At 41.1% G+C, this 16,100-nt stretch overlaps 1 protein-coding gene across 6 annotated transcripts in view; it reads right to left on the bottom strand.

The window, feature by feature from the left end:
• The window catches only part of slc5a6a (solute carrier family 5 member 6a), a 35,064-nt gene that overhangs the window by 9,567 nt on the left and 9,397 nt on the right, over nucleotides 1-16,100 (bottom strand). For 3 of the 6 annotated variants that reach the window (XM_020588051.1, XM_020588048.1, XM_020588047.1), the window contains exons 2-7: nucleotides 5,251-5,494; nucleotides 4,885-5,106; nucleotides 1,745-1,810; nucleotides 828-879; nucleotides 596-663; nucleotides 116-270 (exon numbers count right to left, since the gene is read on the bottom strand). In XM_020588051.1, the coding sequence (XP_020443707.1) occupies nucleotides 116-270; nucleotides 596-663; nucleotides 828-879; nucleotides 1,745-1,810; nucleotides 4,885-5,106; nucleotides 5,251-5,376 (689 nt within the window). In that variant the 5' untranslated portion in view covers nucleotides 5,377-5,494. Of the gene's footprint in view, nucleotides 1-115; nucleotides 271-595; nucleotides 664-827; nucleotides 880-1,744; nucleotides 1,811-4,884; nucleotides 5,107-5,250; nucleotides 5,495-6,244; nucleotides 6,350-16,100 lie in introns of those variants that run through there. The other 3 variants (XM_020588050.1, XM_020588049.1, XM_020588052.1) reach the window with 3 other exon arrangements.

Below are 16,100 nucleotides of genomic sequence, written 5' to 3' on the forward strand. Positions count from 1 at the left end.
CATACAGAAGTTTGATTCCTAAATCAAAGTAGTAGTAGCATGATTCTCTGTTCCTACCTTTATCAAGAAAACTAATTAACCCTAAACACAACACACTAAAAGGCTGACTACTCACTCTAGTCCAGCAATGCGGCTGCCATTGACTGCTTTCCTCCAGACCTCACTTATACCCCCTGCCTGACTGGATCCCACCACAATGACTGTCAGCTGGCCTGCAAACATCACTACTGTCTGGAAGACATCGGTCCAGATGACTGCCTTCAGGCCCCCCTGCATGCCATTGACACACAGGTTAACACTTCAATCCTTGTGGGACAGTGCTCAAATCACTTTAAAGTCCAGAATGATCCATATTACAAACTGTTAGGTGTGATTGGATGAGAGCTGCAGTATACTGACAGCACACATTTTAACTTTATGTTGATACAATAATCACAGATGAAACAAAATAAGAGGTTTTTCTACTCCTGAAAATATTATTTGACACTTTAATTTGCTAGATAGGTTTGCAAAAACACAATCCACACAAATTAGTTTATTTCAAAAGCTTATTTACTTACTGATTAGCTACAAATATATTGTCACAGTGACTCACCAGAGCAGTATAAAGAGTGCACACCAATCCCATGGCCAGCACTGCCCCCCATAGGTCAAATCCTGTCACTGTATGTAAACAGATTGAAAACATTACTAACCTGCACAACAGGTTGCTCAGTTATACAGGTGAACATCATATAACTGCAGCATGTCCTGTAATCAATATTATCATCCGTGGGCCCCCTGCTGCTGTCAACAGTGGTGTGATGGATCATGTGGTAAAATATTACCTGCATTGAGTGCCAAAGCTGGAGCGTATAGGACCACCCCCATATAAATTACCTATAGATGAAGAGTAAAAAAATTATTGCAAAACAGGAAGACTGAAAAACAAAACGGAGTTCAAAGTTCATGTTTTGGAGCTAGCCAACACATTGTCAGATTATATCCTGCTTATCTAAAAACAACAAAAACTTTGTGACTTTTGAATGGTCAGCATTTGTGTACAATGCATTTACAGAAAAATGTTTGGGTGGGCATATCTAACAATTACTTTGCGTGAGCAGGAGGCAGTCTAACTTGGTATCATCATTTGATGACACAAAACAGCTTCAGACAAACTCCCCACTGTTAATACACATTTCTAAACTCATTTTGGGGAGCTTACTTTTCTACTGCATTTTTTTTTTTTAACATAACAGTTCATGTTATGAGTGGTGTCCCCAACTTATGACAATACTGAACATAACACTTTAATTGGAGAAAATACAAATACTGTATATTCATAAAGGAAACAAACAATGACATTTTCACAAGGGTCACTGTAACATTTCCAGGGCCAAAGGTTCAGACAGGCTGCAATATAACAGCATACAAAACTGTTCTTGATATTTTTTTAATGATTTCTAATCAAAATTCAAAACAGCTTGTGATGCCATGAGCACAGTAAGTTAACAGGATAAACACCAAGCTGAAAAAGGCCTCTCTTTTATCAGTAGGTGTGAAGCTGTTAGTACCATATAGAAGATGATTGCCTTTCCTACTAAGTGTCTAATAAAATCACTAAACAATTTTCTGTATCCAATGACTCATGCCTTTACTAGGCAGCTACATAGGGCAGCTTATGATGGTGATTTTATTAAAATTTGGACCAATCAGAAAGGGCAGAAACTAATGTATAAAGGAAGTATGAAGCAGACCAAGATACCATCTGAAAGATGAAGGTCACAGTCCCACATATGCGAACAGTCTTATTAAAGCGCAGCTCCAGATACTGTTGGCAAGACAGAATAGAAAAGAAAAACAAAATGAGATGGCTGATTACATATCACCTCAGAGTCATGACAATGTTTACTCTAAAGTCCAGAACTGCCAGTTTAAAATCTTTAATGATGAGAACCTAAAGTCAGAAAGCATCTTCTTCAGTCGGACTGTAGACAGACTGAAGGAGGTGTTCTGTTTTGAGAAAAGAACACTGTTCTGCTGGATGATAACACATCAAGGACAGGACAGATAAGCTAAACTTGGACATCATACTTGAGAAAGAAAACAACAGGACAAGCAGAAGACAGAGCTAATAGGGTGTAAAACTGAAAGAAAGACAGAGGACACAAGCCATTGCAATGAGCAAATGTTTTAACAACGCATTAAGAGATCATACATTCACCACAGGAGGGCAGTCATCTCAAACTACTACTGCGTTTCCATTATTGGAACCTAATGAGTGGCACACCCTGTATGTCGCCCTGCATAACTTTCCAGGTTAACGCGGACCATCCTGCTTTTTTTCCCCACTCTATATTTTTTCGTGTAGGTATATCTTATGTATTTTTAAAAATGTTTACCTATGTGTTTTCTAGCCGGATGTCTGACACCGTTTTCTCCTGGCCAGTGTGTCAATGTCTGGTTTTAGGTCTTGTGCTGAGGCAATCCGCAAAACAGCGTTGAGGTTGTCATCAGTAATGCATGATCTGTGCTTGGTCTTGTTTAGATTCATTATTGAAAACATCTGTTTGCACAGATAGGTGCTCCCAAACATGGACAGAACACGAGCAGCATGAAGTTGGAGCTGTGGCATCAAACCAGGGGGCAGTAGATGGTAAAAGTCCTGGGTTGCAGTATCCTGGAACTTTGCTCTCAGGCTACTATCGCTTTGAAGCTCAATAAGTCCATCTGAAGGTGATGGGGCACACTGCAGATGTCGGTGGTGAAAGGATCAGCAAAGATGGCAAAACCAGAGTGCAGTGCTAGAAGCGCAGATCAAACTCATTCGTTAACCGGTTCAGTTTGGTAGCCAACAGAGCACATGAAAAAGCACCGGGAACTGAGGCTGAGATGCTCTGACAAACAGGAAAGTGGGCGAGATTGTCCTGTTCCACATGGCACTTCCATAGGTCGAGTTTACGCTGGAAAACTGTGATCATGTCGGACATCTGTGTGATGACTTGTTTACGTCCCTGCAGCTTCTGATTCAGTTGAATGAGATGCTCAGTTATGTCACACAACTAGTTTGGATCTGACAGTTCAGACAAGGGTTTTCCTTTGCGCTGCATGAAGAGAGCAGTTTCTTCCCTAAGCTAAAAAAAAAAAAAAATCGTTTGAGGATTTTGCTCCTACCATACTTCTGTATGGTACGGCATGTCTCCATGCTCTGATCCCACCTCCTGCAAGAACAGCTGGAACTGGCTGTGATTCAGGCCATGCGTCCGAATAAAATTCACTGTTTTCATGGCCGTGGTCATTATATCATCAGCTCCAGAACCTTTCCGCACAGAGCTTCTTGATGGATAATGCAATGATACGTTATCAGAGGCGTGTGACAGTTACTTTTTTGCAACTTCTCCATTAGTCCAACCAAGCCTGTTTTTCCTCCACACATTGCAGGCGCACCATCTGTAGTTAGTCCCACCAACTTTTCCCAGGGCAATTTAATTTTACTTACGGACTTCTCCACTGCATCAAAAATGTCCAGGCCCGTTGTGGTCCCATGCATGGCAGCTACATCCAAGAGCTCCTCAGTGACGGAGAGGTCCAGCTTTACAACTTTAATAAAAATGGATAGATGCGCTGTATTGTCGTTGTCTGTGCTTTCATCCACAGATAATGAAAAAGCTAGATAGCTGCGTCTCTTCAGCCAGCTGTGTTGCTAGATTTCCTGCCAGTTCCTTAACTTGGTCTGCGATTATGTTTCTTGACATTTTGAAAAGTCTGTATCTGGTCAGGGTACACCTGCTCACACACCTTCAACATGCACTACTTCAAAAATGCACCCTCTGAAAAAGACTTTGAAGCTCGGGCAATTTCTTCAGCCACAATAAAGCTAGCTTTCACTGCTGCATCGTTTTTGGCTGTAGCTTTTGTGAACACATTCTGCTGCGACTGCAGTCTGACTTTTAATTCTTGGAAATTTTTTTGGTTTTTCTTGGAGGCTAAATTTGGCATACCTAGCTCCGTGTCTGGTGTCAAAATGCCGACATAAATTATACTCTTTCATGACTGACACCACCTCATAACGCAAAAGACATACTGGTTTTTCACCTTGAAGCACAAACATGTATTTGTTTTCCCATCGTTCCTGAAACTGCCTTCTTTGTGCATCGATTTTTCTTTTCTTGGACATTTCGGGATCATTTGTAGAGATTTCTCAATTCCACTGAAAGTGTAGAGATGTCGTTATTTCATGGGTAGCAATCTAAATGCTTTGTGGGAGATGTAGTTTATGGTCAATGCACGCTTTAAAGCAGAATGTACTTATTTTAATATATATTTGCACCCATTAAGCTCTCGTGGGCCACATAAAATGACGTGGCAGGCCACATTTGGCCCGCAGGCCTTGAGTTTGACGCATGTGGTTTAGAGGAAGGAGGGGCTGCACCTCTGTCACACCAGCTGAGCAGAGGGAGAAAAGGCAATGTGAAGGATCACTCCACATTGCAGCAATCAGCCAGTAAGGGAGCCTGTATGAGCAGCTTATCAGCTGTTGAACAAGCAGAACACAAAACTGCAGAAATGTGACATCTTTGCTTTGCCCACAATCCACTCACTGAAATCCCTGCTTTGCCTCTAAACCAACAATAAGTCCTTGTTTTACCTCTAAACCAGTATAAATGACTCTTTTCATGCTGTGTTTGTAATGCTAATGACTGAGGTGTGAAGAGCAAACATTTAACCAATAACAGACACCTGCTCTGTGCACATTCCTAGAACTTGATTTTACTACTACCTCCTGAGGGGTGCTGAAATTTAGCTCCCAGAAGGCACCTCCACAGCGGGCGCACCGCAGTGGAAACAAACGCAGAACCTGTAACGAGCTAGGAAAATCCCCTTCTGTCTGCTGCTTGGGTGTACCTCATAGGCACTGGACAGCTGTAGCCTGTAGAAGACTGGTATGAAAATATGAGCTGGGATAAGCAGGCCCAAGAGGTAGGAGCAGCCCAGGAACCAGTACTGTGTTCCAAAGGTGTACACCTCAGACGGAACCCCCAGGATGGCCACGGCTGATTGGAAAGTGGCCAGCAGAGAGAGAGAGACAGGCAGGCAGCTCATGGAGCGGTCAGCCATCAGGAACTCCTGTGGCAAACAAAATGCTGCTATTAGGCATTATTACTACGAACACTAAGATCATGCTTGAAACTGACTCTGTACTCTGAGGAGTGTAAAGGGAAGTACCCTCTGGAAAATAAATCTTTAATGCACCTAACACCAAAGCTCTACCTGTGTTGTGCGCTGGCGCCCACCAGAGAGGGCATAGAAGAGGCCAATGCCAGCTGAGGTCACCAGCAGCAAGACAAAGATGACGTAGTCCACCGTGGTGAAGTGCATCTGGACTACCTCCCCCATGGTGATGACGAATGCGGGGATGTTGAGGGGCGGGGGGTGAAGACTGTTGGAATCACAGACTCTGGGGCTGATCACAAGGAAGGAGCAAGAAGATAGTCCAAGAAAGACTCACCAACAGCTGGAAGAAGAAAGACAATAGACAAAGCTAAGTGAGGATAAGGTGAAATTAACTTTACTTTTGTTAAGACCTGAGGGAACTGGCAGCAATGTGCACTATGCACTGTGACACTATTCATTCACTAACAAGGATCCTTTAGTCAGAACGAAGTAACACAGTTTTGATTATGGATCCAGGCCAGAACTTTTCATACAATGTTGTAAAAATTATCCAGATACAAAACATATGATCCCGGAAACTGCCTCCCTACCTTTAAAACAATCTTTACATTCTTTAAAAGGACACCCACATTTATTGCAAGGGTCAAAAGATCAAACATATTACATCTGCTGTAATTTAAGCTAAACGCCGCAAAATGAGGACGCGTGGCAGTCACTATGTCTTAAATGTAACTTAAAAAAAAAAAAAAAATCTAATTTTTTTTTTCTTTTTTAAATATTAAACATACTGAAATTAACACTATGGTGGCAAAACACAAGCTCAACAGCAGGTTTTGAAATCAAGTATGAAATAGACAGGAATGCACATTTTACCTTTTCTTCCCTGTTAAAACACACACACACACAGTTATGCTCAAAAACACATTTTACCATCCAAATCTACTTTATAGCTGGACAAAACAACATAAAAGCACAATAACTACAGAGGAGTTGTAAAACAACTTGTCAGAAAAAAGAAACATCCAGCAACAAAGTCACAAGTGTTGTCTTTGCTTCACAGAAAAAGCCAGAAAGAAAACTAGTAACATACAGTACCCACTGAGCTCAAGCTGCAGCTGTTGGCTGGCGCACACTGGCCACTGACTCAACTGCTCACTGGAAGGGAGCAGCTTGGTCTGAACATCCAAATCAGTCACTGTGCAAGCAGGGAAGAAACTCAAGAGAATACACCCCACCAAGAAAACATGATAAGAATGACCTGCCACAATATTGTTGCTAATAATTCAATATCTGTACAATCTTTACCAAAGCAGCAGGTTGTTGTCTTTTTGGTCCAGATCATTTCAACCAAATGAAACCTAATCTCTTATGTTTTTACAAGAAATACACAGCACAATTTTTTTTTTTTACTATTATTTCACTTTAGGGGATTCATTTTTGTTATCAGCAACAAAGGTTTTCACTCCATACAGTGCTCATGTATTACTACAAAAGAAAAAAAAATCCCTTCTAATCCACATAACATGAGCTGATCTTTCACAGTGTGTTGAGCTGCAGTATCCTGCAGTCCAAATGACTGCAGATATGTCAAGTGAGAGGAGGCTAAAACAATGGATTGGGATGGGTGGTGAGCTTTGTGCAGCAAAAGGCAACTAGAAAAGAAAAGAACTTCTGGAAAAACATGAGGTGGTTAGCAGTGTAACATTATAGTATTACAAGGTAAGCAAGCAGGCAAAGTAAGCACGGGTAGAGAGAGATCATGAGGAGAAAGGAGGCGAAATCACCGAGCTCCACTTTAAGCAGAGCTTGGCCACAAATCTTTACTTTACTGTTCTTTTTTTTTTTTAATCAACCATTGACATCTCTGTAATCTGCGACCTTGTGTCCAAGACGAGGAGGGAGGAGCGCTCACAGACACACATCAGGGCAGAGAAAGAGAGCCCACAGTCAACATCAGTTTTGTCATAGCCACTTATCTTAAAATATCCACAAACCACTGAAGTTTCTTCTCCACCTCCTAGTGACCAGCTCAGCCAGGCTGAGGTTAATGCAATGCTGCCCTTAATTGGTATTGGGGTGTAGTATTGGACAACTTTTATGAGTACCAGGGGGTGGTATCGGACCAAATACTGGCATATGTATATCCCTATTTTTAATCCATCGAGTTATTTTTGCAAAACTTTCCCATAGCCTAGAAAAGTTTGTGACATCAATACAATGTCAGGGCCAGTCATATTCACATGCTGGCAGCTGTAAATGGCAGTGACGAGCAACTATTTCACATGACAAGAGGCAAAAGACCTCAGCACTGCTGCTGAAAACAACTTTTACTAGCTGGTGAACTTGGCTGTTGCCTTTTATGCAATTTTGTCTCCTTAGTAACCAAACAACTCTGCAAGGATTTTACAGTTTGGGACAGTGTGAGAGGTATTGGTGTTCTGCACTGACTGCCTGTCTGTGTGTGTGTGATATCCTACACTGGTTGGATCAAGCACCAGTGAAGACACATTAAATCCCAGCCTTACCATTAGGGCTCATCTCTAACCTACCCAAATATGTCTAGTTGGGAACAGAAAGCAACTGCAAAAGGTCAGCTCAAAAAGTGCCCAGTTACTGCGATGTTTCAGCTGTTGTGACTCTTTAATGTTAAATTTATTCCCTCCTCAAAAGTTAATTTGTTATTAAAAACCCATTACTATTACACCAGTGTTTTGCAACGATGCATTGTAGCTTAATGCATGCTAGAAATCAGTACTTAAAGTGAACAGCAGTGTTTGTTAATGAGTCCTGTCAAGAACATGCACTATGTGCATCACCTTGGTCTGCTGTTTCATAGAGACCTTTGCTCCTGTTTAGAGCTACAGAACTGGAGCTAGCAGCCCACAGCTGCACTGCTGATGAGAGATAATAAAACTTCTGTTGTTAAGATGCCATGCTAAAATGGGCAGCATCTGTGGGAGAAACATGCAGTCAGACCTGACATGTTACCAAGGGCACTTGGACAAAAATCTCTCCACTGCTTAAAACAAGAAGCCCTCCAGCTTCACGGTGTGGGGTGCATGGAAATACACTTACGTAAAGCTACTGTACTTCAAATGCCAGACTGACTTTTGCAATTAAGAAGTGGGACACCTCTTATCATTACAGACACCCTAAGGAGACGGCAACAGTCTGAGGACACAACAACAACACGCAAAAAGAGACAACACTAGATTACACAAATCTCTTACTGTATGCAGAGTGACCTAGCTCTATATCTAAAATGCTGAGTAATGGTAATGTAAAACCAATACCAAGTATGAATGACCTTTAGCACATTCAGAAATAACAGATTTTTTTGTCTAAAATAACAGTAAATTAAAATAGTTAACAGTTCACAGTGAAACCAGACATAACTGCCACTGCCTGCTCCATTCTGGTGTGCAGTTGGTGTTTTGGTCAGTTGGCCTGATCATTTCAGCACTAAACCCACACAGAGGTCAGCAGCAGAAAACCACAATCAATACCCACATTTATCACTCACATCCAACAATAGATGATTGGTCTTCAATATTTAATCAGCACATATTTCTTCAGTTAAAGTGGACAAGTGCTGATCCTTGTTAATTTTGTTGATCACTTGTAATCCGCATTAGGTTCTCTCTCTCTCTCTCTCTCACACACACACACACACACACACACACACACACACTACAGTCAAAAAATAGCAAAGATCAACATCATTTGTGCACAAGAAAACAAATTAATTCCAAAAACCATATTGCTTGTGTTTAATATTTGGCCAGGCCATCTGTGTGCTGAGTGGAAGGTTGTGTCATCAGCATCACACCAGGAGGTCAGGGAGGCTGTGGTTGCCTGGCAACACAGGGGCAATAATTGTACATTACATGAGATCGTGTAACCCGAGTTATCAGGGAAAAGGATTTGTAAATATAGAAAAAAAAACTATTGGTCATTGAATACATCGCAAGATAGGCTCTTATAATTGATTCAGGCTGTGACCTGAATCAAGCCCCGCCTGTCGGCGGCCTCCTGCATGTACGAGAGGGAAATTTCGGAACTTTCTAGAAGGAGAGACAGAGACGAAGTTACGCGCAGCAGTTTGCAAGACTTCCACCACATTGGAAGATTGACCGAGAGATAAAAGTAATTGGGACTTGACTTCTGAGCTAGCTAACACAGAGAGATTCGACTAGATTGAGAACTGAGTTGAACAAAGTACTGGAGGAAACGAGACCGACGCAGGCCACGGAGCACCACAACTTACCCCTTACTTGATAAAACACGGATATCTGCCTTGTTGAGTTATGGCTCAAATATTAAGTTAACGCAAGGAACACATAGTGAAACTGACAAAGACATGATATGAAGCGTGTTTATCTGAACTGCGCCCTATTCGCATGGGGCAAAGTCAATAGCATAAATGCTAAAGCTAGTGTGTGAGAAAACGCTAATGAAACTGTTGAATGTTATGAGTGATTCTATGATTTGTATGCCGCATGTGCTAATTAGTGAATGGATTTGCATTACATATTAATTCCTGTTCTGCCTTGTGTTTTTACAAGGCTGGGTTTTGTGTGAGGTTGGATCCGGCGGATTCACATTGGACACACGGGTTGTAACTGATGTATGGCGAGCCACTCACGGAGTGATCCCGGTTTGGACTTTCCTGGAAGGAAGCAGCAGTTTTGAGTTCAGTCATTCGATCTATGACCTCAGGTTTATTGGCTCAAGCGATTAATTTCCCTTACCCACACTTAACTTAAAGGGAAAGTAATTTAAGTGTGATTGGAGATAACTTGGAACATAATTTTGTATACTGAATTGCTTTTGATTGTTCTTCTGGGTATTCAAAACATTGATTATAGTATTTTGGTTGAACCCAATGTCAACTACGTTAATTTTATTGAGATGCAGTGTTAATTTGTCATAAGAGATCAGTTTTGTTTTGTGCACGTTTATGGAAATGCGTCTCTATTTTGAGTTGTAAGAGGGCAAACAAAAGTGAATGTTATACTGTTTATCATTTAATTAACCCTTTATACAAATCAGAAAAAAAGCAACAAGACTCTTCTCTGGTTATTTGCTCTTTTGCACTGCCCTCCTCTCTCTAGTAGCCGCTCCTCTCTTCTGATCAATTGGCCCATACTGGATGTTATGTGAGAGTAATGCACTAAGCCTGCTATACGCTACAATAGTCTATGCTTTTACCCTGACACCCAGTTCTGAAAGCCTGCCGTTTGTTGGGGAGAGAGCCGGTAATGCCTGGGAAGGTTTGCAGCTGCACAAGACAGCCTGCTCAATGGGCTTGCTTCTATAAAAAGCAGATCATGGTAGTTCAAAGCAAACCACACACACACACACACAAACACTGCAATTAATGTAGTCACAGTTTGAGAGCACTGAAACACAATTTTAACAGACATTGAGGAGGCAAACCAGATATCTCCTGCTTACTGTCCTTGACAATAACCGGTACTATTTTCTATCAGTCCCTGTGCTGTTTTACAAGGTCAGTCTTAAACCCAGAGCAACTTGGCAACATTTCATTTATACCGACCAAATATATATATATATAAATTATTCTACAGCCAAGCTAGCAACTCTGTGCAGCTGTAACTAGTCAATTATGAGCTAAATGCTAATGCTAACATACTCCTACACAGTGGATGAGACAGCCCTCGATGGTGTACAACTAATATTAGCTTCACTTTGCCTCTACAGCATCTGCAGCAGACGGCCTTGTGAGCAATTTTGTTGCTAATCTTTGGCATATCCAAGACTCTTAATAACCACCGAAACCCCACCTTCTTCTATTTATTATATGGAAAGCAATTTATTATGTCGGTTTATGAAATACATATTTCATAATAAAAAAAAACAACTGGCATTTAAAGGGTTAAAATCCTGAGAATGATTGAATGTTTGGTAGTTTTGAGTGAGTCAGAAGTTTAAGAGATTTATGGAAAAAAGCAGAATGGTACGAAATGCATAAAAAGAATATAAATGACATTTAAGAATAAATGGCACTCAATATCAAAAATATTGCAAAAAAAAACAAAAAAAAAAAAACAAAAAAAACAAAACAAACTTTCCTGTTAAATTTCATGCCACAAGCCAAAATGACCGCCAAATCAAAAAAAAAAAAAAAGGACAATTTTGCCCAAGGAGGATGGAAGGGTTAAGTTTTATATTGTTACACAAAACTGTTGAATTTTGATGTCAGTGCTGAATTAAAAAAAAAAAAAAAAAACACACACACACACACATTGCATGTCTATTAATCACACTAAGACATGTCATCAATCTCTACCAAACTAATTAAAAAGGTTTGGTAAGTGATGGGAAAGGATTTGGATTCAATATGTGAATTTCCCTATCCCCATTTCCTGAGCTTGTCCACAGAATCATTCTCCCATGCAGTAGATGAGACAGATCTAGAAGGTGGTATAAATACGACTCAGATTTACAGTATAGGTTATTACAATAAGATAGACAGGTGACAATTAGGAAAAACTTAATGGGAGTGGTCTCCTCCAGGGTGGCAGAGCCCCCATCCATAGGACACCAGGGGTCACTGAATGCTTTGATGAGTATAAAAATGATGTGGATCACAGTGACCAGATCTCAACCCAGTTGAACACCTATGGGAGATTTTGGAGCGATGTATTAGTGTCTCCACCACAAACATCAAAAACACCAAATGAGAAAATATCTGGCGCTCGAATACGAGCGCCTGGTGGCTGGGCTTAGCCCGAACGAGCGACGTGGGGATGTCCTTCCGTGGGCCCACCACCTGCAGGAGGATCCGTAAGGGGCCGGTGCATAGTGGATTGGGCAGCAGTCGAAGGCAGGGGCCCCGATCAGTGTTTCATTACTTCTGATGCTGTAATATAGACAAACAGTGGAAAGAAGCAAAGAAAAGGTAAGAGGTATCTTTCCTCTTCATATGAAATCAGTGCCTTTTGTACATAGACCCTGACAAATAAATATAAAAAATTAATAAGACTGCTGACTTTTTACCCAGACAGTTTTAACTACTTATTAGATTTTAATCTAGTAGTAATTGACCACGTCCTTTGATAGTCTGCTGCCCTGTCAAGGATATACCCACCTTCCAGTGTCGGTGTCATCTGGGATCAGCTCCAGTGGATGGCTGAGTGTATGAGGGCTAAATGAACTGTACATAAAATTAGTTAGTTGTCATAGAGTTATAATGAAACCATTAGGAACCAAGCAATATAGACAGAGAATGAACATTAATTCTTTACGTTTGGATCCATCTGACATATTTTAACTAATCAGACAATTACTAGCCTTCACCTTAGTCTTTATTTAGTTACTTTCTCATTTTAAAGTTTTAAAAAGTGCCTGTTCCAAAAGTTTGAAATGCACTCTGCATCACCCGTCATGTAGGAGTGCAACTGTCCAGCAGGTGGCAGTATTTAACCGCAGTACAGCTGCAGCTGAAGTCCTGATGAAACTAAAAGGTCCTCAGTAAGTAGTGAAGTGTGTAGATTGCTGAAGTAGCTGTTTGTCTTTTACTCAGACCTGTCTGAGTGCTACAGTAAATATATGTTACTATAGTGACACACAATGCTACATCATTTACAATTTGTCATAAAAATGGAACAAGAAAGAGAAACACTTCCTTTCACAGTAAGAGAAATGTTACTCTAAAAACAGTTTCTTTTAACAAGAAAACCACTGTTGGCCCTGTTTCAACTACTAATCAGCTTTGTCACAAACTCAATTTTCTGTGCTAATCTCAACCTCCCAGCACATCCAAACTGGGCACATACAACAAAGGTAAGATTCTTTTAAAATCAAATTATGCAGCATAAAGCCTCTTGTAATCCTCTGTTTTCTAGTCTTCTTAGCCATGCTGCTGTTTCTCCATTCTGATGCAGCTCTGTGCAAAAGTAATCCATATTTATCAAAGAAAACAAAAGATAATAGAACACTGAATCAGCATCCAGCCACACATGTGACAGTTGGCAGTATGCAGACATTCAATGTTCTCCACGCTGTCAGAGCTAGCTTGCCCTTTACTCTGACTTCACACTCTCGCCAATCAAGCCTTTAAATTAGCAGGTAGTTAGTGAAATTTTGTCCGCAATCAGAGCCCTCTCATCCAGGCAATCAGTCCTGCTGACAACAGAGCTCAGAGATTAAACAGACACTTTCTCACTGCTCCTCTAACTGGATCTGGATATGAAATTTTTGTTGTTGTTGCTGGCTGGAGTTACTCACCTAATAATGAAAACACAGTCAGGAGGCTAAGATGTACTTTTTTTTTAAGCTGAAGATGTCAACAGGCAAAACCACAATCTGTCCACAACATAGTTAGTTAAATGTTAAAGCACACGATGAGAAGTAAGTCGTTTCCCCAGTGCACCAATGACTGTGCAGATCATTTTTGTTTCCCAGTTGTAAATACTCTCACATTAGAGGATTAAACCAGAGTGCAGAGTCACATGCAGAATATCAGAAAGAGAGAATATGTTTATAAGCTGATCAGATAGCCAGACAAAAGAGGCCTCTTGGCTATGAAACAGTGTCACATTCACATGCAGTCAGGAAAACAAATTAATAAACAACCTGCAGCTAATTTAACATTTAAACAGTATTAGTTATGAGGATTATAGTGACAAACAATAAACATGTACTACAAATGAATATAGAACAGGGGTGTGCAGTTTCATTTAGGAGAAATTAACATACGGTGTAAACACACAAGCACACACACACCAAGTGGGAATTTTGAACTGATGTGTTAGACAGTGTCTCCACCACCGTCTTCAAAACACCACATTAAGGAATATTTGTAGGGAGAACAGTGCTCATCCCTCCAGTAGAGTTCATAAACTTGGAGAGTCAATGCCAAGGTGCACTAAAACCAGACAATAGTTCCTTCAATGAATGTGATGATGTGGCAGTGTTGTCATACCAGTGTTCTGGTTGTCTTTCCTCCCTCCAAAGTAATCTCCAGGTCCGACAGGGCTGCATCCACCTCATCCACCTCCTTCTCACTGTTATTCATGTGGTTGTCTGAAGACATGATTGACAGCTTGTTGATGTGGTACTGAGGAAAAGAGAGAGAGAGAGACAGCCCCAGTTAGGGTTATTTCTTAATAATAATTAAGCACTTCAATTTCAGTGACAAACTAAGGTTTCTGAACATTTTCTATTGAAATTCCATATTTCCAGATGTTTATATCCTTATCACAAGACCATAAAATATTACAGCACTTTGAATGATAAACCACAGCTACATGAAATATAGGGGACATGTGACTGTTATCACTTTGGACATATTCCAGACCTCGCCACAATTAAGAAAGGATGAAATTGGTTGTACAGTGTGGACAATGTGTTTCCAGCACATCTTTGAACTTAAACAGCCTATAAAGGTGTTTTTACTGCAAGCATGGTAAGAGAACGTGCAATCTACCAATGGAAACAGAAATTCATAAAGATGGGTATTTAACTGAAAACCTGTCATTGTTTCCCTCTTGGTGCAAGTCACAGATGCTAAATACAACTTGTTGACAAATGGCATTTATAATGTCAACCCATCACCAGCCGCCCACCAATATAGTATGAGTGAACAGCTGTTGAGATAGAGATACAGAGACAGAGACAGAGTCAGAGAGATATGTGAGGCTTTAGCCAGCTAAAGTTACAGAATGCAGAGCTCTCCATGACACTCTGTTCTTCTACCTCTTCCACTGACAGTCTGTGAAAACTTGCTACACTGGGCTTGTTTCCTGTTTGTGCATCTGTGTATTCTGAGTGTGTGTCAGTGCATTTTTTTTTTTAATCTGCTGAGGTATGAAGCATAAGCCCAAGTGTTTCCTCTGAGGAGCTTGGACTGGGAGGTCAACTACTGTTCTTGAGTCCAAGTTACATCATTTCTATGTTTTCCAAAATTGTGACTTCCAGGTGAGAGCATAATAACACAAGCCAGCAACATACTGGAAAGGGGTAGTCACTGCTCTTTATTTAGACCCTGTGTATCCACTCTTGCCAGTGAAACCTAAGCCAAAACGCCTGAGCTCATGCTACCCAGCTGTAACACAGTAGCAGCTACGTGCACCAAAGCTGGGCCACCGGAACCTTACTGAGACACTTCGTGTGGAGTTGACCCATCATTTGTCACCTGTCTATAGATATAGACTACAGGATTCATTCATTCATTTTCTACCGCTTAGTCCCTGAACGGGGTCACGGGTGGGGCCGGAGCCAATCCCGGGCGGCAATCGGGCGAAGGCAGGGTACACCCTGGACAAGTCGCCAATCCATTGCAGGGCTAACACATAGACGAACAACCGCACATACACGCGCGCACTCCTATGGGCAATTTAGAGACACCAATCAACCTAAGCTGCATGTCTTTGGTCAGTGGGAGGAAGCCAGAGCACCCGGAGAGAACCCACGCAAGCACGAGGAGAACATGCAAACTCCACACAGAAAAGGTCCCAGGTGGGGCCCGAACCCGGAACCTTCTTACTGTGAGGCAACAGCGCTAACCACTGTGCCACCGTGCTGCCCCTACAGGATTTGTGTTTTCTACAATTCCAAATCGATTCACAAATGCGTAATAATGTTGACAGAATGAAAAAGGTCAAACAAAACCAGTGTAGTACAAGGACATTGCCCATACAAGAGGTGTGTTGTACAGTGGGTATGGAAAGTATTCAGACCCCCTTAAGTTTTTCACTCTTTGTTATATTGCAGCCATATGCTAAAATCATTTAAGTTCATTTTTTTCCTCATTAATGTACACACAGCACCCCATATTGACAGAAAAACACAGAATTTGACATTTTTGCAGATTTATTAAAAAAGAAAAACTGAAATATCACATGGTCATAAGTATTCAGACCCTTTGCTCAGTATTTAGTAGAAGCCCCCTTTTGAGCTAATACAGCCATGAGTCTTTT

This window comes from Monopterus albus, unplaced genomic scaffold (assembly GCF_001952655.1).
Source record: "Monopterus albus unplaced genomic scaffold, M_albus_1.0 scaffold499.1, whole genome shotgun sequence".
NCBI lineage: Eukaryota > Metazoa > Chordata > Actinopteri > Synbranchiformes > Synbranchidae > Monopterus > Monopterus albus.